The sequence below is a fragment of the Silurus aristotelis genome (genome assembly GCF_946808225.1).
Source record: "Silurus aristotelis genome assembly, chromosome: 6".
Taxonomy (NCBI): domain Eukaryota; kingdom Metazoa; phylum Chordata; class Actinopteri; order Siluriformes; family Siluridae; genus Silurus; species Silurus aristotelis.
In genome coordinates this window covers 17108980-17134802 of record NC_139579.1, presented here as the reverse complement: position 1 = coordinate 17134802, position 25823 = coordinate 17108980, and the positions used below count along the sequence as shown (strand labels likewise).

Below are 25823 nucleotides of genomic sequence, written 5' to 3'. Positions count from 1 at the left end.
GATGATGGACAGGATTAGAAATTAGTTTATTAGAGGAGCAGCACATGTAGGACATTTTGGAGACAAGGTGAGGGAGGTGAGATTGAGATAGATTGGACATGAGCAGAGGGGGGACATTGGGTGCATCGGTATGGATGGAGCCACCAGGAAGGAGGAAAAGGGGAAGGCCAAGGAGGAGGTTTATGGATGTGGTGAGGGAAGATATGCAGGTAGTTGGGTTGAAAGAGGCAGATGTAGAGGACTGGGGGGTATGGAGACGGATGATCCGCTGTGGCGACCTCTAATGGGGGAAGCAGAAAGAAGAAGAAGAAGACTGTATAACCAGAACATTAGCGACCTCTCGAGGACATAACGTTACTACAGCCTTTTATTTCGCACATACAGAACGTCAAATCTAATACATTGCATCATTATTGGAAAGAAAAACAATTTCCATAAAATATTGAAATTAAACTCTATTTTAATATAATACTCTATGATCTAAAATGGATAATAAAATTGAGCATCCTATAAGCAGCCTTATCACTAGGCAGAGTGCTTAGAAACAGCATTCAGAAAATCTTTAGATTTTCTATTCATGAGAATACATACAGTTCAACATACTACTAGTCAATCAATAACAATGAAGAAAAAAAATTATCAGATTACCCTACATTTTAAAATACAAATATTTAAAGATTTTAATTCTCAAAACCCAGTGCATGTTGCTGCTGCTTCCATGGACGTGTCCTGTACAGTAAGGTGACGTCACGGGCCAGGTCACGTGACCCGCCCGCTTACAGTAAGTACCCAATATGGCAGAAAAGGCAGGACTCGCAGCGTAGCCGAAGCAACATTTCCATCTTAACAGCGGCACACTGGCGCGTTAGGTCAATTACCGGGGAGCCGACCACCGACATGAGGGAGAGACAAAAGAAGAAAAAGGGGAGGACCTGGGCAGAGGCCGCGAAAACGGTAAATCTGGACGCCATGGGACGTTTGTTTGTGCTTGTTTTTTTTCTTGTTTTTTTTTTCACACTTTCCACAAGCCGTATTCTTTCCTACCTGTATTCCCACTACTCCCGCCTTCTTTGCCCTGATTGGCTGGTTGCTGCGCTTTCTTGTGTTGTGATTGGTTGATAGGTTGTAGGGTAGGGTGCGTATGATACCGAGCTTCCATAGAAGACAGGACCTGTTCGAATACGTGTGGGGAAAGAAGAGCTGGGAGAAGTGTGTTTTGAGTTCATGACCCACTGTTGCAGGCGGATTGAGTGCGAATAAAGGGCCTGTAAACCAAAAACGAGTCTGTCCATTGTATTTAATGTACACCGGTCATACGCATTTGTTCCTCAAGCCTCCTTATAAAACTCTTTATTCGGGGACTGTTGATGTCCCTGCGCATGACGTGTGTCCCTCTAGCTAGGCTAGGCTAAGCGCAGACCTCTTATATGGCTAATTCGATTAGCTAGTAAAAAGAAACATAGCTATTAAACGTATCCGCCAGGTTTTCACAGACTTTTTATATTTCCTATAATCATGTCATCCAGTTTTATCGTTCTTGTCGCCGTGTTGTGAATTAGCACGTCCACTAGCCCGCTAGCAACATGTCATACTGTAGGTGGAAGTCGAGGTAAAGGAGACTCACAGGTGGATTGCAGTGCAAATGTGAAATGAGAATGTTTTTTTTTTTTTTTAAATAAAACCTAATACCTGTTTCTTTCATATTTAAAAAGGTCGTTGAAATAAAATGGTCCTTGTTAAAAGTAGAGTGAAAGTTCAGAGTGAAAGCAAGTGTCAAACCGGAAAATACTGCCGTGTTGTGTCTCAAATGGGACCTACAACTAAATATAAATTAAATATATATAAATATTTTTCAGCATATACAATTTTTTTTATGTAATTATCTAATCTTAAAGTTATCTGTGGTCACCTTTGTTTCAGGGGAATCAGTGATTGGTCATTGGGAATCAATGGCCCTCATTAATGGTAAATCCACTTAAGCTTTTTTTTTTTTTTTTTTTTTTTTTACTCAAAAGTATGGTCATCTAATTTGAACAAAACATTGCATTATTTAGACTGAGAAAAATGACCACATAAAAAAAAAAAATCATGATCACCCAAAATTCATGACCCGGAGAAAAATAATATTAATATTATTTCTTATTAATAAACTCAAATGATGTTCACTTTAACCTGTAATTGAGGAGTCTCATGTGCATGTCAGAAAGGAGAGGAAGGGGAGGGGCTTTTTTCAGAAAGTCTCAGTTAAAAACAAATGCGCAAATTATACTTTATTTAACGCAGAGAAAGAGAGAACTTTGGAACTAGGAGTTGGTGACCCTGGGACATTGGGAGTTGTTTGGAACCAGTGCAACCTTGTTTAGAAACCCTTTCAATTAGTTATGATAGAGCAGTGAAGTGGAGTGGTGCGCAACTAGTGATCATTTACGGCATCGTTTCCAGTTAGGTCGTCATGATTGTGTCCCGTTTGCTCATGCGATTACAGCACGAGTGCGTCTTTTTTAAAAAAACAGCTCAACACAGCGATTATGCAGCTCGACCCCCCTCAATATTCTCTGGTGTGTAGGCCAAACTGGTCCTAACAATTGCCGATGTCCCAGGGTCACCATCTCCCACTTCCAAAATTTTCCTTTTCCCTGCACCACCCTGAATGTCCTTTAGCTCATCTACTGTTGCTTGTTCTCATACTTGCATAAGGCAAGAATGTGTAAAGCTTTGCAGGTCTGGTTAAATAGTATAGTCCAAGTAAACCTCAGTAGATATTGTGGCTGGATAATGACGTGTACAAATAAATAATTGTAAGATTTATTTTTATAAGTGATCAGTCATTAGGAATAATGGTGATCAGTGATTGATCGTTGGGAACGATGGTGATCAGTGATTGGTCATTAATAAGCAAAAGTAGATAGATAGAAGAAACCTTGAGAGGAACCAGACTCAAAAGTGGAACCCATCCTTATTTAGGTATTCTCAAGAGTGGGATTATAAATCTTTAAAACATTACAAAACACTGTAGAGTGAGACCTAACATGAGCACTGGAATGTAAGATTATGAGTAATGTTCTTTCTACTGTCTTATACAGTCATTTGAGATTATGGCACCAGGAGCTACTAAGCAAATAATAAAATAGCTCAACATTTGCGATCATCACAGGTCCAACACCAGCTTTTCCATGCCAGAGCCTTTAAACACGCAGAGGTCTAATGTACAAACTCGGGATCCAAATGGTGCTGGTACGTCTCTAGATGGTTCGGGATGTTTGCGGGAATGGCATCCACTTCTTTAAAGGTGCATAGTCTTCATGAGGTGGGACGTGACTTGAGCTGGTGCAACCTCAGGATGCCTCGGGATGCGTAGAGAAATAGAAGCAGTGGAGAGAAATTAGCGTAGCTGCTGTTCATAATATTAACAGCACAAGTTTATAATGTGCATGTGATCATATGTACTGGACCACAAGGTTATGAAGTTGATGTGTGTTATATGTAGGCCTTGCTAAAGTTAAGTTTTTAATCTGCACTTAAACTGGGAGAGTGTGTCTGAGCCACGAACACTGTCAGGAGGACTATTCCAAAGTTTAGGAGCTAAATATGAAAATGCTCTACCGCAGTGAACTTTGCTATTCTAGGAACTACTAGAAGTCCGGAGTTTTGAGATCTGAGGAGCGTGATGGATTGTAGTGTGTTAGAAGACTGGAGAGATACATGGGAGATAAACCATTTAGTGTTTTGTAAGTAAGTAGCAGTAGTTTGTAGTCGATTCCAAACTTAACAGGTAGCCAGTGTAGGGACGATAAGATTGAGGTTATATGGTCATATTTTCTCGATCTTGTGAGAATTTTGGCTGCTGCATTCTGGACTTTAGCTTGTTTATTAATGATGCAGGACAACCACCTAGTAATGCATTACAATAGTCTAGTCTGGAGGTCATGAATGCGTAAACAAACTTCTCTGCATCAGATATAGATAACATGTTGCTTAGCTTAACAATATTTCTAAGGTGGAAGAAGACCGTTTTGTAATATGGTTGATATGATTTTTAAAAAACAAGTTGCTGTCTAAATTGATCTGTATCGTCTGGCTGCGATGATTTTTTTATATATATATATATATATATATATATATATATATATATATATATATATATATATATATATATATATATAGCAGGGAACCTAGAACTGAACCTTGTGGCACCCCATAATTTACTTGCACTACCCTGCATATCTCCCCATTTAGGTCTACAAAATGATAACGATCAGACAGGTATGATTAAACCAGGTCCCTGAATGCCGATGTAATTTTGTAAGCGGTCTAGGAGAAGATCATGATCTATAATGTTGAATGCACTAAGATCTAGCAAAACTAACAGAGAGATGTAGCCTTGGTCTGAAGCTAAAAACAGGTCATTAGTGGTTTTAGCTAGAGCTGTTTTTGTGCTATGATTGGGCCTAAAACCCGAATGAAACTCTTCAAGGATATTGTTCTCTTGTAAGTAGGAACATATCTGGGCAGACACAATCTTTTCTAAAGTCTTAGACATAAATGGGAGATTTGAAATGGGTCTGTAATTTGATAGTGTTTGGATCCAAATTAGGTTTCGTAATGAGGGGTTTAATAACTGCTAACTTGAAGGGTTTAGGGTGCGTGCGCTGCTAAAATCCAGATACTACGCCTTCAGAGCAGGGGACAAGATGGCCTTAAAGACAGCAAGGGCCAAACTGTCCCGTGCCATCAGAGAGGTAAAACGTGCACACCACAAGAGAATCTACGGCCACTTCAGCGGAGACATCCAAATTACAAGACAACTTCACCTGCTTGTGACTGTAATGCAGAACAACATGGCGGCGAGGAAGATCACCCCTCCTCATAGTGACCAGGTGCTCTGTCTGACTACAGCTGAAGTGAGGAAAACTCTATGCAGAGTTAACCCCCGAATGTCTGCTGGACCAGACAACGTTCCTGGCAGAGTGCTTAGGGAATGTGCAGAACAGCTAGCAGATGTCTTTACCAACATCAACATCTCCCTGAGCTGCCTCAATGACTAACGTCCCATCACACTCACACCCATCATGATGAAGTGCTACAAGAGGCTCGCCATGAGGCGCATCAAGACCCAGCTTCTACCCTCACTGGACCCCATGCAGTTTGCGTATCGTCCAAACCGTTCCACGGACGATGCCATCTCCACAACCCATCATCTGGCTTCCACCCACCTAGACAATAAGGACTAATCTGTACGAATAAATCCCTGATTGAGAAGCTGAGCCTCCTGGGCCTGAACACCTCCCTCTGTAACTGGATCCTAGACTTCCTGACTGGGAGACCATAGTCCTTCCGGATCGGAAACAGCATCTCCAGCACCACCACACTGAGCACTGGGGCCCCTCAGGGCTGTGTGCTCAGTCCACTGCTGTTCACTCTGCTGACTTACGACTGTGTAGCAATGCACAGCTCAAACCACATCGTCAAGTTCGCCGATGACACGACCGTGGTGGGTTTAATTGGCAAGAACGATGAGTCAGCATACAGAGAGGAGGTGCACCAGTTACCAGCCTGGTGTAGAGCCAACAACCTGTCTCTGAACATTGACAAAACTAAAGAGATGGTTGTTGACTTAAGAAGAACATAGAGCGACCATTTTCGACTGATCATTGATGGATCCTCCGTGGAGATCGTCAAGAGCACCAAGTTTCCTGGTGTTCACCTGGCAGAGGACTTCACTTGGTCGCTCAACACCAGCTCCATCACCAAGAAAGCCCAGTAGCGTCTCTACTTTCTGAGAAGGCTGAGGGAAAGCACATCTCCCTCCCCCCATCATGACCACATTCTACAGAGGGACCATTAAGAGCATCCTGAGCAGCTGCATCACTGCCTGGTTTGGGAACTGCACCGTCTCGGATTGCAAGACCCTACAGAGGATAGTGAGGAAAGCTGAGAAGATCATCAGAGTCTCTCCCCTCTATCACGGACATTTACAACACACGCTGCATCCGCAAAGCCAACAGCATTGTGGATGACCTCACACACCCGTCACACACACTTTTCACTCTCCTGCCATTTCCTCAACACATACTCGTACTCATTTCACACATCCATGTCTTCAGCACCACCCATATTATATGACCTTATTATTACAAACTGTTTTACATGCTGTTTACATGCTGTTTTGCACAAATCTTTTTGTTTACATTTTGTTTATTACAAAGTACACTCCTGTTCTCGGTTCTCTTTTACACACTGCACTCTGTAACATACAGTAGGTTTACTGGTGGAGCTATTTTGTGTATTTGTCCTACACTTTGTCCTACACTCTCTTGTGTTGTCTCGCACTGTTTGCACCAGCTTGCACACAATGCACTTTATGTGGCGAGGAGACTTACTAGTCCTTCGCTCTGTGTTTCTGTTATGTAGCTTTATGTTGTTAAATGTAGCACCAGGGTTCCTGGAGAAACGTTGTCTCATTTCACTGTGTATTGGTCAGCTATATATGGTTGAAATGACAATAAAAGCTACTTGACTTGACTTGACTTGACTATGTTAGTGATTGGTCAATGGGAAACATTTGAAATCAGTGATAGTCACTGGGAAACAATGGTGACCAGTGATTGAGAAAAGAGCCTTGAAAATATTAATATAAAAAAAATAATGCATTTGCTTTACAGAACATTACTGAAAGATTTAATTTTAAGGGAAAACACTTACCATTCTGTGTGAAGCTACATTATTGTATTTTCACAAGGCAGTATCCTTTCACTAAAAGGAAATGAGTCATGCTTGGCTGAAGTCATGGTATTACTAATCTCACCACCTCACCATTACAACTGGTGAGAACTACACCGGCACTGCAGCATTGACTGACCTCATAATCAAAGCAAAGCTGCAGGCTGGAGATGCTTGCATTAATCAAAGGAGAGAGAAACACATTGATCGTCTATTGTACAGAGCGCTGAACGGATCTATTTGAGTTTGCGTTTTGATAGCAGCACCATGTAATCTAATATCGTGGTCATTGTTCTCACAGCAGCAATTGTGAATCATCTCAAACACACACAGTTTGTTTAAGAGGTTAAAGCAAAATAAGAGGGAGGTGGAAGTTCCGTGATTTAAGACATATGACCTTCTGATCAGAAGTCTAAAGTTCAAATCGCCGCACCACCAGGCTGCCACTGTTGGACCCTTGAGCAAAAGTCTTTGCCCTCATCTCAGCTCAGTTATATGAATAAGATAAATGTTAGTCACTCTGGATAAGTGCGCCTGCTAAAATGTCCTAAATGTAAATAAAATAAAGGACAAGACCTCATTACAATTATATGCTAGCACAGTCTCAAGTTATGCTTGCCTGTCAGCCCACTAAGGCTTTTTATTAACTTAACTTAAAATTATGATCCATTTGTACAATACATGAATGCAGAATGGTAAAAAAAGCAAATAGACTTTTCACTTTATTAAGCCTTACAAAAAACAATTACCACACAAAAAAAGAAGAGCTTTCATGACCCACAGAAAAATGACCAACTTACTGTATTCCCAGACCTGCCAAGCTTTACCCATTCTTGCGTCAGACTATGATAGTATGTCTGTTATCAGTCAAAAATACAGCAAAAGAGCAAGCAACAGGAAATGAGTTAATGGACATAAATATGGTATGATTTGTGCAGGTGTTTAAACTGACACTTCACAAAAAAGCCCTGCCCTCTTCCTCCCCTTTCTGCCATTTTCTTGAGACTCCATAACTGCTATCGGGGTAAAGTGAGACTCCTTTGAGTTCATAAATCAGAAATAAGTTCAACATGTTCAAATATTAGACGAGCATATATACTTGAACATGTTGATCTTATTGTCAGATAAAAACACCTGCACGAATCATTATTTATGTCTATTTTGACCAATAACAGACATACTAGCATAGTCTAGTTTGGCAGGTCTGGTAATACATATATAATATGTATTATAGTATAGTATTATATGTAGTATAGTAAACCTCATTAGATATTGTGGCAGGATAATAATGTGTACAGTGAAATCATTTTGAGATTTATTTAATAAGTCTTTTATGTTTTATTAAATTTATAGACCGCTATTAGACTTTTTCAAAAGCTGGTATATTCTTAGACCAGCTTTTGATTCACTGTACTTTTGCCTGTGTTTTCATTGTCTTTAAATACTTAGTCTTATTGTAAAGCACTGCAAATTTGATCTGACCTTCTACTGCACTAAACAAAGCCATAATACATCATCCTTTTTTTTCCTCTGATGTAAAACATTATTAACATCTCATTAACATCGTTTTCGCTCAGTGACGTGTTTAAATGTGAGGCGACTGCCTGATGATATATTACTCTCTCCACATCCTTTACTCTGGAAAGGTTGTCTAACATCCATTCAAGCTAATTAATGTTATCCAATAAAAAGAGTTCCTAGCAGCATCCAAACCACTTTAGGAGAGTTCAGTAGAGAGTAAAAGTTCTCTGGTTTTTTAGATGACTCAGGTAAAAAACAAACAAACATGCTGTTATTGTAAGAAAGAGAGCTGAAGAGAGTGTTGATGTACACAATATAAAAATTGAAAGCACCACTGGGCAGCTTTGGTCATACGCCCCTGAGCAAGGCCCTTACCTCTCAACTGTTCAGTGTGAATGAATTAAATGTAAGTCTCTCCGGATAAGGGCGTCTGCTGAATGCCATAAATGTAAATTTAGTCAATGAAAAGTTGGCACACAAAAATCCAAAAGAAGGGTGTAATCAAAGTGGGGGATAAAAGTTAAATCGGCGTCACACACAGACTCGGCGATTACTAAATAACAAGCAAATGGCACAACTGTGTGCTTTTTTTTTTTTATAAAATAAGTGTCGGCAGGAAATGAGCATGACCGAAGAGAAAGATTTTGGAAAGGGTGCCCTCTGGTGGCATGGTGGAGAACTATCCCTGATAGATGTGTCCGTTATATTACCTTTCTACTAAAACTGATAGTCCTCTGTATAGTTGCGTATGAAAAACTGTAAGCCTGGATATATCATCTACTTTTTTCAGGTCCCCAGTTTAGTATTTCGCCTACTCTCTCAAATGGAATTGTCCTGTATTTGGGTTGCATCATTTTAAATCCATCCCATTTTCTCTCCTTTTTTTTCTTCTTCCCAGGTGCTTGAGAAGTACCCGAACACACCAATGAGTCATAAAGAGATCCTGCAGGTGATTCAGCGAGAGCGACTTAAGGAAATAAGGTGAGATTTTTTTTCAGATACGTTTAGTGAGCACACACACATACACATCTAATTAATACATTTCTTTTTTGTTGCAATGATCCTTTTCTCTTCCAGAAGGTAAGATTATATGAGAGTTTATCCCCCTATTTATCTTACACTAACTTCCATATAGCAGGCGTTTGCATGCTACGTATTAACATTCCCTAATTGGCACAGCATGCAAAAGGCATTAAAATCCCACTAAAGGCAGACTCACTGGCTGTAGCTCTCATGTTAGTGCTTTTTCATGACGGCCAATAAAGGCAGAGTCACGATTATTCTCCTCTACTGTGTACTGTGTGTTGGTTTTTCACCCCTGTTCTTCCATCCCAGTCTGAACCTCTCAGTGTTAAGCTCTGGTGCGAATATTTCTAGGTAAATCAATACAGAGGATACATTCTAAAGTTATGAATAATAGACGAACGATTAATTGATTATTGGAGCTTAATTTACGGCTTTTGTCCCGTCGAGTTTTTAGTTCAATACCTTTGCGCGCTCAAGAATACGCGTTTATGCTAAAGGTGGTGACGGCAAAAATTGTTATTTGCATGCTGTGTCTTAAAAATAATGCTTATTTATTTGCCGTGTGTCTGTGTGTGTGTGTGTGTGTGTGTGTGCTTATTAAACCATAGCTGTTATTGGAATGACTTGAATTTTCTGTAATACAATTTATACGTGCACGTACAACGTGTTATCAACCATACTACTTATCTTGTTATATGCAGTGGGACATCCCCCCTCGCCTGCCTCAACGCAATGCTCCACACCAACTCCCGTGGTGAGGAAGGGATTTTCTACAAAGTCCCCGGTCGAATGGGAGTCTATACACTGAAGGTGACTAAGCACAACATTGAAACCCGAACCTAATGGAGTGAAGAAAATACTTTCACTATGAGTATGGTTCGAAACAGGAAGATGTGTTGCAACATAACGTGCTTAAACAGATCTTTCATAACCACTGGTGCAATGTTCATCGCTCGTTGTACGTGTGACTGTGCCATCACACCGCCCCATCTATTAGCTAGTGAGAACTCAGCCATTGTAATTGCATTTGTTGTGGATGATCGTCGGTAATGAGTGTTTATGCATAACGAACACGCGCTGTAATTGTGATTAATCTAAAGAGAAGCACGGTGACTCATTAAGATAAACCAGACTCTGACGTCTATGCATTTGTATGCTTGTTTGAGCAGAAGGACATTGCGGATGTGGTGAAGGAGCTATCTGAGGAGGCTTCTGAAGACAGCAGTGATAACTTGTCTGACGCACGGAACACAGAAAACAACGGCAGTGGCAGCAGTAAAGAGGGCAGTAGAGGAAGGTGGAGGAGAAGAGGTACACCTTTGTCTCATCTTACTATTTCCTAACGATCGTATCTACAGTCACGATAAAGCAAACGCGATTCATGCAAATGAGTACCGGTTCTAGACAATGTTGCTTTGGCAAAAAAACAGGCTTAATACAACAATATTGGCATTAGTTTAGAGACAATTACATGTGTAAGATAGAAGAACAATCGAAGTAGCTTTTGTAGCTTTATGTTGTTTGGTGATGTAGCTTTATGTTGTTTAATGTAGCATCAGGGTTCTGGAGAAACGTTGTTTCATTTCACTGTGTAGTGCATCAGCTATATATGGTAGAAATGACAATAAAAGCTTCTTGAACAGCAAGGCAATTTTTTGTTATATATTGAAGTCTTTTGGTTTAGAGGTAAAAAATGAATGGGTTGATGGACCAGAAAACCAGTTCTCCCTTCAGACTTCTCTTTAGGAGATGATACTTATGCTTCATCGGATTCAACTGGTGATTTGACTAAGCCAGACTTGGCTATGTTCTTTTCACATGATGATGTTTTCCCTCAACTTGATTGGACATATTTCTCTGATCGCTAAATTGGCGAACAGACTGTTTCTGTAAACTCCTCCAAGGATTAAATTTGTTGCCTCCATCATGAGTTACGTCATCAAGAAAGATTAGTGAGCCCACGAGCAGTCAAGCAAAAACTCCAGAGTGCTTGAGCTTGTATGTTTTGGGTCATTAGCAGAACTTTTCTCACTCCACATTCTTTCTCCACATTTCAAATAGTTGTATTTGCTATCCTTGTATCGGCTGTGCTGATGCTTGTGCAATTTTCTTTCTTTTTTGAGGTTCAGAATGGTTTGCTTTTCTCCCATAGACAGCTCTCTGGTCTTCATGTTGGTATATCGTATTTAATAACAAATGCAGTGAAACCTATACAACCAAGAGTTGACATTTTAAGCGTCGTTAAACATTCAATCAAAGGTGACAAACTAGGCAACAAGAAACACTTGACAGTCATGTGGCAATATTTTTGATTACTGGAAAAATGGGTGGGTTCTAACAAAAAGTGCCTTGTGTTTTTTTTTAAGTAGCCTGAAATGAAAGCGATTGTCCCCTTCGTCTTCAGTGTATACTAAAAACATTCGAGTACTGTATACCAGATACAAAGAGTTATTTTATATGAACGGATAAAAAAAAAAAAAAAACGCTCTGGCCATTTTTCTTCATTTCTGATAACAGCCACACCCTTGAACATAGTTAAAAACAAATTGCAATCACACAGTGAATGTATCATTTTAGTGCAACATGATGTTCCACTCACCACTCTATTGGTTTGCTTGTGCCACTGCTGTCCAGTAGTCTGATTATAAATAGTTTTGACCTATAAAGTCCAAATGATCGTTCTTAAAGCACTGAACATACCCTATTCCGCAAAATGCTCTGGACCAATCATCTGTCAGGGTACAAGGAATTCATGTATCATTCAGTGGCTGTCTTCATACGAAGACTTAAGACCCACCTTTTACTACGACACTTATCATATTGTTTGTCTTTTATATTAAAAATAAATAAATAAACACCTTGCCCTGTACTTTTACATTTGCATACCCTTTGCAGCCCCTCACAGTGTTGTATTTATACCTAATGTCTTTTTGATAGAAACTTGCATTTTGTAGGTTGTTCTATATAAGGTCATCTTGTAAGTGCTGTAGATATATATGTAAACGAAATGTAGTGCATGGAGGAGGGGTTATATTCACTTTCTGTTGCAAAGTCAGCATTTAATTCTTAAAAATGTAATCCCCTGCTGATTGCTTTTCACTGAAGAGATGTAAGAGCAATGCAATAAAGCTTTTGCTCTCCCAGTGCCATCTGTGTATTGCATTTCGTGTTTTTTTTTTTTTTTTTCCCTGGTGTGAGATTCTGTCTGGTACTGAATCTCCATAATTATCTATGATGCAGCCACTGATTCTGATGCAATGGAAAAATTTAAAGCGTTTGCAGCTTATATACTGTAAAAATCTGTCAAAACAAACTGTGCACATTGTGACCTGCATTCTCAATGTCTTGATATGGCCTATAATTGTCTGGTAAAAATACTTTTTACCTTGATTGCAAAAGTACTAAGCAAAAAAAAATTGTGTGTATGTGTATTTTATATATATATATATATATATATATATATATATATATATATATATATATATATATATATATCAAATGTATGTATATGTTATTTATGCTGAGTTTTTTTTTTTTCTCCTTTATGTTCCCATTAGTCAGAGATCAACCTTTAAACAGGAAATGAAATTTTTTTTTTTTTTAGAGACCACTTCCTCAACTGCATGTACTTGAGAACTATAGAGAGCTAGTGTGCTAACAGAGCAATTAGTTTAGTATATCCTGTGAATCTTTATATCACTGAACAATGCATTCTATGAAAGTTGGAGACAACTGCACAAAATACAGTAAGTGCAATATCTGTGTTTGTGCTTTTTAGCATATCGTTGAAAACGTTTGTCAGAGGCTGCAGTGCTGTAGTGCGAAAAACAGGAAATAATCATCTGAAAAGACGTTTAGCAATCGTGCTTGTCAGGCAGATTGTTTAAAAAAATAATTTCTGAATTCTCTTAAGGGTGCTATTCATTTTTCTTATGCAATGTTTTTAATATCTGGCTTTATATTACTACATTTAAGAGCAAAAGGAATGGATAATATATAAGTAATTGAAAATTGTTCTTTATATACTGTATACATATACGTATAAAACTTCCAAATTGGCATTGTACTTTCGGCTCTTTTTCAAAACTCCTCAGCAGATGTTTAAATGAATTGTTCGTTAGGCTTTTTTTTTCCTTCTGCAGAAGGGTGTGAAATACTGATAAGAGCAAAATGCTCATCGTAAATAATTGAAATTATTGCTCAGCACTTTTACAAGATAATGATCTGTTACAAATTGAGCACTGTGCATCTGAGTGGAAGTGGCCTTAATTAACTCAGAGAGAGAAAGAGAGAGGGAGCAAGGAAGAGAAGTAAGCGTGGGTATGTTTTTGTGTGCATCTGCCGACTTGCACAAGTTGAAAGCAATGTTCTTGTTATTTTTTTAGGGCCAGCAAATCTGCAGTCACAGCCATCTTCCCCACAGTCTCGCTGCTCTTCTCCTTCAGTCTCCAGCAGCAAACTCATCTCCTCATCCCAGAAACACAGCAAAAAAGCACTTAAGCAGGTGTCAGTTTAGTTGTTATATTATATTGTGTTACATATGTATATTCCGTGTCTGTGGTATTAGTGTTATTAGTGTGCTTATTGTAATTACTTACCTTTAAATAAGTGGATGCCTACATGCAACATGCAAACTTTTTATATATATATATATATATATATATATATATATATATATATATATATATATATATATATATATATATATATAATTTATTTTTTTTCTTATACAGTATCTTACAATAGTGAGTACACCCCTCACATTTCAGCATCCATTTAATTATATCTTCCAAAGATCAATACTATAGAAATGAAACTTGGATATACTTTAGTGTAGTCAGTGTGCAGTTTGTATAGCAGTACAGATTTACTTTTCTCTAAAAAATAACTCAACATGCAGCAGTTATTGTCTAAGTAACTGGTAACAAAAGTAAGTACACCCTAAGTGAACATGTCAAGACTTTGTCCAAAGTGTCAGTATTCTGTGTGAGCACCATTGTTATGTAGCATTGCCTTTATTCTCCTGGGCATAGAATTCACCAAAGCTGCACAGGTTGTTGCTGTGATCCTATTTCACTCCTCCATAATGACATCACAAAGCTGCCGGATGTTAGACACATGGCGCTTCTCCACCTTCCGCTTGAGGATGCACCACAAGTGCCAAATAGGGTTCAGATCTGGAGACATACTTGGCCACTCCATCAATTTCAGCTTCCTCAGCAAGGCAGTTATCATCTTGTCTGTGTTTTTGGGGTCGTTATTATGTTGGAAAACTGCCATTCGGCCCAGTTTCTGAAGGGAGGCGTCATGTTCTGCTTCAGAATGTCACAGTACATGTTGGAATGTTGCCATGCTGATCAGTATGAGAAAATTGAACTCAAAGCACCACATTTTAACTGCTCTAATACAAGATGCACAAATTTGTATGGTCCTGTCAAGCAGACAAAAACATAAACACGATAAATAGGACGAATGTTTACACGACGTACAGCCGTTATCACTTAGGGTGTACTCACTTTTGTTGCCAGTTATTTAGACAATAATGGCTGTATGTTGAGTAATTTTAGAGAACACTGTACTGCTATACAAACTGCACACTGACTACTGTAAAATATATGAAAGTTTCATTTTTATAGTATTGTTCCTTGAGAGAACATATTGAGAGAATATATATATATATATATATATATATATATATATATATATATATATATATATATATATATATATATATATATATACAGTGGAACCCGGTTATGTCGATGTTCTCGGGGGTCGCCAAAAAGCATCGAGATAACCGAAAATCAAAATGGCGGCAGTATATTAACGTGCTTGAAATGTCTTTATGTACATGATGTGCGTTAATAAATGAGAATGTGCATGCACGTGTTTTTTAAGTTTTTTTTTTTTTTTTTTACACAAAAGCGTTGCCGCAATTTGTTTGATGAAGGCATGCTATAAAAATACATACAGTACATGTTTATCTGTCAGGAATCCCCCTTCGGCGCCCCCTTCGGCGTGTCAGGTGTTTTCTCGGCCGCTTTCTCTGAAGCTCCCGGCTTCAATCGCGCACACATGGTGCTCGTTTATCATCATCACCAGCTCCTATTTAAACTTCCACACTCTCACTGTCCGTTATTGTTGCTATATGTTGGTTCACGGCGGTCGTTGTTATCGCGCATGCGTATCCCGGTACGTGTCTTCCCACCGGCACTCTCTCACCGGCTGCGCTTTTCTTCCCAAAGCGCATCGCGGATTCCCCCCCCCGATCCTGCCGGTGTTCATTCTATGCTTTTGCTCATCTTTCGCCTCCCGTTCATCGCATAACATTAAACAACAAAAGGCATATGTGCACTAACTAACAGCAGAGATTCACCAGTATACAATACAACACCTGTAGCAGCTGTAAGGTTTAATTTTTCCGCCACTTCCGCGAGTTCTTCTGCGGCTGCACCGAGATAACCGACGTTAAATGGCAAATTCCCCCCCGTTGTGCTCGAGATATCAGGGTTCGGCGACATAAAAAAAGTCGACATAACCGATAAAAAATGCTTAGAAAAAGCGAGAATTTGGCGGTTCCACTTGAAAAACGTCGACTTAATAGGGTTGTCGAGGTAACCGAGGGGGAGATAACCGGGTTCCACTGTATATATGTTTATTTATTAGGGCTGTCAATCGATTAAAATATCATAAAAAATCTAAACTTTAAATGATTACTTTTCAGGTTTTTAATACTCTAATCAACATGGCCATGGATTAATATGTATGCTTTATGCAAATGTATGTTAATTAATTGTAAAACCCTACGCAACATAGGGCATGAAGACAAAATATTAATGTCATAATAAATGTTTGAAAGTAATTTTGGTGTTTTTAAATTACGTAAATCATCAGGACAGCAAACCGAATTTTTTGCTATGTTTCCACACGGACAGTTTTAATTGCTGAAATTTGAATCATGGCGGATTTTGGTGTTTGATTTGAAACTTGTTGCCTCAGTAAAACAAATGTTTAGTGACTAAAAAAATGTTTTTTGGTGGAGTTAATAATTATTATTTTTTTATATCTGAGTAAAGAAAGATTGCAGTGAATAATTGTGTGTTGCGTTAAAGGTTTTAATTTCTCCTCTTTTATATTTATTTATTTATTTATTTATTTATTTATTTATTTATATTTGAAATAAAAATGGTCAAACAGAAATGTGCTGCGTTAATCGCGTGTGAATACAATCTGTGCCGTTAAAATTTATTTGCGTTAACTTTTGTGTAATTTATATATAGTGTCTCATTGTTTTATATAGTTTATATAGTTTTATAATCATACTGATTATAAAACACTATCTCTTGCATTTTAAGGCTTTAAAACAGCAGCAGCAGAGGAATCAGCGCCGCCAGTGTGCGATCCCCACAGCCTCCAACCCAAGACTTTTACTTAAATCTGTGAAAAATATGACTGATTCAGCACCCTCTAAAACTGGTACATTTGCTAATTAAATTTTTTTTTATCTGAAATTTAATCAGCTCAAAAAATTACGTTTTCACAAATATATATTTGTAAATCCATATCCATTTATTCCATTTATATTATGATGTATTACTATTACTACCACTATTCCTGATAATAATCTCTTTTTATTTAACTTTACTTTCAGTTGAATTGTCTAGTAAATCTATGCTTCTCCCTATTGTAGCCTGGGAACTAAAACAGACCGAGCGTTGTCCTGCCAGTTCCCAGAACTCCACATCTAGCTCCTCCTCCTCCTCTGTCAAAGCAGACACATGCCACACTGTCGCTTCCAGGAAGATGTCTCAGCGTTCCAGTCGGCTCAATGCCCGTAAGAGTTTTCAATTTTGCATCTTTTCATTTGTATTTTTTTTGTTTGTTTTAATTACCCGTAGTCTTCTAACCCGACATTTCTCCTTCTTCTTAGGCCAGTTGAGACGAACCAAGTGTGAGATTGACGTGGAGACGCCTGATTCCATCCTAGTCAACACTAATCTACGGGCCATAATCAATAAACACACATTTTCCGTGTTGCCCTCCGATTGTCAGCAGAAACTTCTGAATTTACTGCCAGAGGTTGACCGGCAGGTATATAAACAGAGAGGAATATTACACTATTGCAAACATTGGAAAAGCATAATAGTTGGTCTTTAGATTGTGTGTATTATACTTATTCCAATGACGAATCCGCTTCATCCTGTATTCTAGTCATGCATTGATGGAATGCTGAGAATAACTAGTTCTGCTTTGAACAACGAGTTTTTCACATCAGCTGCACAATCATGGAAGGAAAGGCTAGCCGAAGGTAGGTTTCTTATTTAGTGTTTATACATTTAAAAAGCATTTTAGTAAAATATGACCTTAATTTGATGCGTAACATCTGATGTGGTGTTGCCTGCAGGTGAATTCACGCCAGAGCTACGACTAAGAATGCGGCAAGAGTTTGAGAAGGAGAAGAAAGTGGAGTATTGGAAAGAGCACTTCTTTGAAAATTTCTACGGAGAGCAGTAAGTGTTTTTTATATTAAGTGTATATTTGTCAAAGCAGATCAAAGGGCATGTAGGAGTGAAGGGAGTATAAACATTTACAGTGAGGAAAATAAGTATTTGAACACCCTGCTATTTTGCATGTTCTCCCACTTAGAAATCATGAAGGGGTCTGAAATTGTCATCGTAGGTGCATGTCCACTGTGAGAGACTTAATCTAAAAAAAAATCCAGAAATCACAATATATGATTTTTAAACTATTTATTTGTATGATACAACTGCAAATAAGTATTTGAACACCTGTCTATCAGCTAGAATTCTGACCCTCAAAGACCTGTTAGTCTGCCTTTAAAATGTCCACCTCCACTACATTTATTATCCTAAATTAGATGCACCTGTTTGAGGTCGTTAGCTGCATAAAGACACCTGTCCACCCCATACAATCAGTAAGAATCCAACCACTAACATGGCCAAGACCAAAGAGCTGTCCAAAGACACTAGAGACAAAATTGTACACCTCCACAAGGCTGGAAAGGGCTACGGGGAAATTGCCAAGCAGCTTGATGAAAAAAAGGTCCACTGTTGGAGCAATCATTAGAAAATGGAAGAAGCTAAACATGACTGTCAATCTCCCTCAGACTGGGGCTCCATGCAAGATCTCACCTCATGGGGTCTGAATGATCCTAAGGAAGGTGAGAAATCAGCCCAGAACTACACGGGAGGAGCTGGTCAATGACCTGAAAAGAGCTGGGCCCACCGTTTCGAAGGTCACTGTTGGTAATACACTAAGACCTCATGGTTTGAAATCATGCATGCCACGGAAGGTTCCCCTGCTTAAACCAGCACATGTCCAGGCACGTCTTAAGTTTGCCAATAACCAATTGGATGATCCAGAGGAGTCATGGGAGAAACTCATGTGGTCAGATGAGACCAAAATAGAACTTTTGGGTCATAATTCCACTAAACGTGTTTGGAGGAAGAAGAATGATGAGTACCATCCCAAGAACACCATCCCTGCTGTGAAGCATGGGGGTGGTAGCATCATGCTTTGGGGGTGTTTTTCTGCACATGGGACAGGGTGACTGCACTGTATTAAGGAGAGGATGACCGGAGCCATGTATTGCGAGATTTTGGGGAACAACCTCCTTCCCTCAGTTAGAGCATTGAAGATGTGTCGAGGCTGGGTCTTCCAACATGACAATGACCCGAAGCACACAGCCAGGATAACCAAGGAGTGGCTGTAAGAAGCATATCAAGGTTCTGGCGTGGCCTAGCCAGTCTCCAGACCTAAACCCAATAGAGAATCTTTGGAGGGAGCTCAAACTTTGTGTTTCTCAGCGACAGGCCAGAAACCTGACTGATCTAGAGAAGATCTGTGTGGAGGAGTGGGCCAAAGTGGGGAGTGGGTTTGCACACTCCTGCAAACTACAAGAAACGTTTGACCTCTGTAATTGCAAACAAAAGCTACTTTACCAAATATTAACATTGACTTTCTCAGGTGTTCAAATACTTATTTGCAGCTGTATCATACAAATAAATAGTTTAAAAATCATACATTGGGATTTCTGGATTTTTTTTTAGATTATGTCTCTCACAGTGGACATGCACCTACGATGACAATTTCAGACCCCTCCATGATTTCTAAGTGGGAGAACTTGCAAAATAGCAGGGTGTTCAAATACTTATTTTCCTCACTGTATATTAAGCCCATTTTTATTTCAGGTCTGGATTAAGCCTTGAGGAATCCAGAGAGCTGATAGAAGCCGAAAACAATTCTATGCCAGCTAAAGACTCACCCCAGCCTGGAAAAACAGAGTCTCGCACAGAAGCACAAAAGCCAAACCACACTGATGAAGTCATCCACAAGGAGCTGCGATCCAGAGAGGTGAAAACCTCAGTGGCAATAAGCCGTCCAGAACCAGAGTCCTCCCATGCTGACCCAGCCACGGAAAGTCATTCAGCTTTTAATAAGGCGTCTTCCGACACGAAGGCTGCATCTGGGACACAGGAGGAATCTACACCTCCTGCAGAAGAAGTGGTAGAACCATTAACATCAAGTGTACAGGAAAAGGTGTCCGAGGGTAAAACGAATAGCCCAACATCTCCTCAAGAACCTAGCTGTAAAGGAAAAGATACCATAGAGAGTGAGTCAATAAAGGCTGAGGGAATTGTGTCACAAGCGTCTGAAGTTACCACTGAGCCACTGAAGCGAAAACTCTCCAGCGAACAAGAGGTAGCAGAGAAGAAACCACGGCTTGCAGATGGGACAGCTCAAGCGCCAACAGAAGGGCCACCACAAGCAATAACTTCAGTAACTGCACAACAGAAAGTGCCCCCTCTCAAAGTAGGTGTTACTTCTTATTCACATTTGTTTTATTGCATGTGAATGTTGGAATCTGACGCTGTTTCTCAATGTTTCTAGATCCCTGTGTCACGAATCCTGCCTGCCCCTGGAGCTTCAGGCCAAGTGTCTCCAAGGACCCCTCATCCTTTGACACCACCCAGTATCCGCCCAGGATGCACCGGTGCACGCACCTTAGCCGACATCAAAGCTAAAGCCAAACTAGCTCGGGAACAGCGAGCTGCGGCAGCTGCAGGAGCAAACGCTGCACACAGAGGATCCACTTCAGGACCTAGCTCCTCTGGATGTACCTCCACACCCTCACTAGTCCAGTCTCTGTCAGAAGAGCTTTCACCAGCAAGCAGTAGAAGCCAATCTGTATCTCCAATAAAGATCAGCTCTGCATCTCCTGTCCCTGAGAACACAGGAGTTCTCTCACAAACATCTCTTTCCTCAGGTGCTACTGGGCAGATGGACCCTAGTTTTGTTCAAAGCTCCAGCACAAACCAATTTTTTTCTAAAGAAAACAAGTCCTTTCTTGGTTCCCAGGGCACTCAGCATGCATCAAATCCTCATGTGAAGGAGCATGGAGTTGTCCTCTCTGTTGGTGGAATGCAGATATCACCTTCAAATATGTTGCCATACAGTCAGAAAGCACAAGAGGGACCTTCTCCAGGGCCCTCAGTGATCAAAACCAGTTTCTCAATTCCTGCCAATAATCCACTGGTCGCTCAGCTCCTTCAAGGTAAAGAGGTTCCCCTGGAGAAGATTCTTCCAAAAACACCTGCCAAGATAAATGCGCAGCATGTGACTGCTGTATCACAGGATAAAGGCAACCAGGCTGTTAGGACATCAGGGATGGGAAAGGAGAAACCTGCAGACACACAGGATTTTAGCAGATCTAGAATGCTGCATTATTCAAACAGACATGGGAGCTGTGTGGACAAGTTGGACAAGAACACCCAGGAGCAGGTTCTTCATGTTCTAAGACACAGAAGTCAGCAAGGCCGAATCTCTCAGCCGTCCCATTTGGAGCCCAGTCTGCTCGGCTATCCAGAGAACTCTAATGACCAACCGGGGTTTCGACTAGGCCTCATTGGACGAAAAAGGGTGTCCAAACCTGCCATGACAGGACACTATTTACTAAATAATTCCACATATGGCAGAGGGTCTGAGAGCAGCAAACGACCTCATCTGGCCAACCTAAAGAAGGAAAATGTAGAGGGAGAAGAGAAAGCCGGTCGTCAGACTTCTTTCAAAGGGCATTCTAACCTTTCTGGTATTAAAGTTGAACAGCAAGGATGTCGCATCACAAGACCAGATGATCCAAACTGTCCTCAAATGAATGTAGAGTCTCAGTCACGGAGTTGTTTGTCTAATGAAGAAGATGGTGGCACTTCAACAAGAACCAAAGAAATATCTCCACGATTGCACCTTGACATCAGTAAACAGGGTATCTCAGGGCCACATCATTCGGGTGACTGTAAGCCACAAGTAACGTCCTTCCAATCACAGAGGTCACAGGATGGACAAGAAACGATGACGGGTACTTTCTATGGTGGCACTATCAGCATGTCAATGCCTCACTCAATAAATCATAGCGTTGCTAGTTCTGGTGCCTCTTCTACAGTTACTTGCGGTAATGAGAACACCAGCGAGGGGATGATGTCATTTTCCGTGACTGTCACTGCTATACCTGCCGGTCGCCTTCTCGATCAGGGCAAGGGTGAGTCCTCACCTGAGCAGACCTTTATAGAAGCTTCAGGAATGGAGGAAGTCCAGTCAAAATGCTACTGTCGGCTAAAGGCCATGATCATGTGTAAAGGATGTGGGGCCTTCTGTCATGACGACTGCATTGGACCCTCCAAACTGTGTGTGTCCTGCTTGGTGGTACGATAATGGTCATGAAGGCAAAAGGTGATCTTAAATTCAGAGTAAGTGCGAAGCCGTTCAAGCGAATGGTTGAAAGGTCACTGTTTTGACGTGTCCATAGGAGTTTAATGCTGTTCAACTCTGGCTTTCCAGTTTGTGAACATTTTGTACAAAATTTGTGCAATGTTAGAGTACAACTTCCTCTCGGTTTACTTACTGAAAACTGAGCACTTTGTTCTAGATGCAAGTCTTCTTGAATAGTGGCAATATATACAGTATCTCACGAAAGTGAGTACACCCTTCACATTTCAGCAACCATTTTATTGTTCTCAAGAGAAAATTCTTTAGGCAGTAAATCTATACTGCTATTCAAGCTGCACATTGACTACTCCAAAAATATATCCAAGTTTAATTTCTATCGCATTGTCCCTTTAGAAGATATAATAAAATGGTTGCTGAAATGTGAGGGGTGTACCTACTCTTGTAAGATTATATATATATATATATATATATATATATATATATATATATATATATATATATATATATATATATATATATATATATATATATATATATATTTCTATACAGTAATCCCCTGCGGTGGTTACGTTCCAGAACCACCCGCGGACGCCACCCCAATAATCCGATTTTATGTATACAGTACTGTACTGTATTAACATTTTACTTTATATTGTAATAAATAATTATATTTTTATTAACAAATTTCATTATTTCAATATAAAACGCCATAATAACAATTCTCTATTAGTTTTCTGGAGAGACCGGGAAAAACAGGCAAACAAATTAGTTATGTGTCAAATGCAATTCCGCAGTGAACATGGGGCGCGAGATTCGAACTGCGGTAAAGCGGGGGATTACTGTATATATATATACACACATATATACATTAACAATATTTTATAATTAGAAATGAAAGTAACTGTATAATACTATTTTTGTAGATCTGAATATCATGACCATCCCGTTCTGTTTTTTGTTTTGTTTTGTTTTGTTTTTTTGTTTGTTTGTTTGTTTTTTGTTTTTTTTATTTTTACTTTTCTAATACTGTGCAGCTTGTTGGATCACTAACAATAATAATGAGTACTTATTCAACAAGGGCATTTTGTTGAATAGGTTAGGCCTTAGTAACTCAAAGATCCAGATAGCTAAAGTACCAATTACTTTTGAGAATTACTGTGAAGAAAAAAAAAAGATTATTTTAACGACTTGCCTTACGTCTAGGCGAAAAGTGGTACTCTTCGATTCGAGTAGCATCAAGTGGTAGATAATAAACATGAAGTTATTTATGAAGTAGAAGGGACTAAATACCACAGGCTAGCACTAATCTTCAATCACTTTTTTGATGTATCATGGAATTTAGGAACTGGATTGTTTTGGTAAATGAAAGTGGCAATAATTTGTACATTTGTTATATTTATTAAACGAATCGTCAGAATCATTGAAATTTGAGAGAATCGAAATCCTTTATATTAGCCTTCTTTTTTAGGGTTGCACTTTTGTACAAAAAGAAAACAAAAAAAAGTTAAAACATGGTAACTTGAACGTACTGCTCACTGTGTAGCATGTTGTGAGTAAATTGATTATAACGGGAGCTAAAGCACTTCTCAATGAAATTATCTAATGTTCCCTCTCAGGAGCAAACCCAGGTCTTTTGTCATTTCACTATCTGTCTAAACTTTCACAAGTTTTTTTTTTTATTAGCGAGGAGCGTGAACTGACAACGAAGAACCAAGACTGCAGTCAAGACTTGACTTGAGATATTCTTTAAAACGATTTCAAAAGAAATCACAGTTGTATGGGTTTTTCTTAAACAAAACGTAGTGATTAATTTAAACCAATGTGCGTGAGAAAATTTTTTTTATTGTGTATATAAACGCTTTTCTGAGATTTTTATCCACCTTAACGACATTTTTACCTATGACACCTTTATAAGACAAATCACATGACACTGCAGAAAAACAAAATCGGGACAATATCTTGGATGTAGTCTAATTTATCTAGTATTTACTGGTATAAGATCACAACGCACCAGATATCGATCTGTCTGACCTTTTTTTTTATTATTATTATTTCAGGCTCAGAATTTTCTTTCAGAAGATCATTTCGCTTCTATTTAGAAACTCGAAAATGGACCAAAATGACCCGCCATGGAGCAAGTCTACAGTAATCCCCCGTTTACGTTCCAAAACCGCTCGCCACCCCTAAAATGCTATTTTATGTATACAGTAATGTACTGTATTAAATTTTTATAATTAATAATTATATTTTTATTAATACATTTCATTATTTTAACATAAAACTCCATAAAAACAATTCCCTATAAGTTTTTTGGTCTATGGTGCTATCCGTGAGACACCGGGAAAATCAGCAAAACAAAAGCGGGGGATTACTGTATTTCATAATATATAGCTCAAAACTGTTTCATGTTATATATATTTTTATAATAAGATATACTGGATACAATTGGACAATATTCAAACTGTTTTCACTTGCGAGACATATTTTAGTGCAGTGTCTAATAATACTGGACAATCCCTATCAAGATGAACCGGAACCCTCTGATGCGTGTGTAGTATGTAATATACTCGACATGAACATAAAGCTGTGCATGTTTCCACCTGGTTAGCAGCCACGTTTGTGAAATTTCTGCCTCGTACTTTCAGACATTTTTTTAGTTTGTTGGTATTATACCAAAGTCAACTTGTGGGAAAGAGATGATCAGATAATAAGCAATTTTATTTGTTTGATGTCTGTTTAGTTTTGAAAAGTAATATATTTTAATTAATATATATTTTAATATAAACAAAAAAAAAGACTATTTGCAATCGATTTTAGAATAAAATGAACAGGGTATTTACTACGTCTTCTTCGTATTTGCTGTCCCATTTTGTAATGCCTTTATCCAGGGTGTACATAACACTTTCTAAGAAAAAGTCTTTGTACCAGAATTCCCACAAATATATTTTATGTGATTGAATCTTACCTGGAATTCATTTAATGTTTTTTTTTTTTTTTTTTTTTTTTTTCCCCTCAATATAAAAATAACTATATGTGGCAATCAGTTCTTCTTAGACATTACAATCAATAGCTGAGGATATTTCCCCTCGCTTAATCTTCCTTTATTTCCAGCTCCACTGTGTCGTGCTTGCCTTGTGTACTATTTGCCTAGAACTAGTTGTATGGTGTGTCTTTGGGTGTGAAAGTCTGTAGGTGATGGTTGTTGTGTGAGTTGGTAGTTGTACTGATATATATGCAGTATGAAATACATTGTGTGTATTTACACACACAGAGACATAAAATAACTGTGCAAATTATTTCCCATTTTTAGGTGTTGGAAAATATTGATTTAAATTGAATAGAAATTGATTTAATTTAAAAAGCCTATATTAATAGACCCTTTATGATCAGTCCTAAGGAAAATGATTATATATTCACTTTAACCCAAACCCAACCACCACCACCCCTAATCAACTTGGAGTCAATAATGGTTATAAAATGAGGCAAAAAAAGTGCATCTTCTTCTTAGGGACATGTTCTTCACGCAAACTATGACGTCAAATGCAATCCTTGTATCTTAATTGTGGCAATCACAGAACCCCTAACGGAGTGTGCCTCCTTTTAATGTGTTGTTTTTTTTTTTGTAATATTCTACATTTCTATGTAAAATAAAGGTGAATGTAATATACATAACTGTAATCATTAATTGTAAGTAAAAGTGTGTTTTATCTACAAATAATAAGAATAAAATGCATCAGGTGAGCAATATTGGTGTCTGTTTTAATTTTTCTCCCCACAAAGAAGAACCTTTTTTTTTTTTTTTTTTTTGTGCA

At 38.8% G+C, this 25823-nt stretch overlaps 1 protein-coding gene across 2 annotated transcripts; it reads left to right on the top strand.

Annotated features, from left to right (window-relative positions):
• The first annotated feature begins 722 nt into the window (after positions 1-722).
• On the top strand, positions 723-25756 carry asxl2 (ASXL transcriptional regulator 2). 2 transcript variants are annotated; one of them, XM_083543612.1, is made up of 12 exons: positions 723-954; positions 9140-9222; positions 9969-10077; positions 10437-10578; positions 13653-13771; positions 16623-16743; positions 16958-17101; positions 17198-17358; positions 17479-17575; positions 17672-17777; positions 19479-20100; positions 20179-25756. In XM_083543612.1, the coding sequence occupies exons 1-12, from the start codon at positions 898-900 to the stop codon at positions 21994-21996; spliced, it is 3579 nt and encodes a 1192-aa protein (XP_083399738.1). In that variant the 5' UTR covers positions 723-897; the 3' UTR covers positions 21997-25756. The 2 variants fall into 2 exon arrangements, with proteins under 2 accessions (XP_083399738.1, XP_083399739.1); XM_083543613.1 differs by lacking the exons at positions 723-954; positions 9140-9222; positions 9969-10077; positions 10437-10578 and adding an exon at positions 12839-13013.
• Positions 25757-25823: the final 67 nt, after the last annotated feature.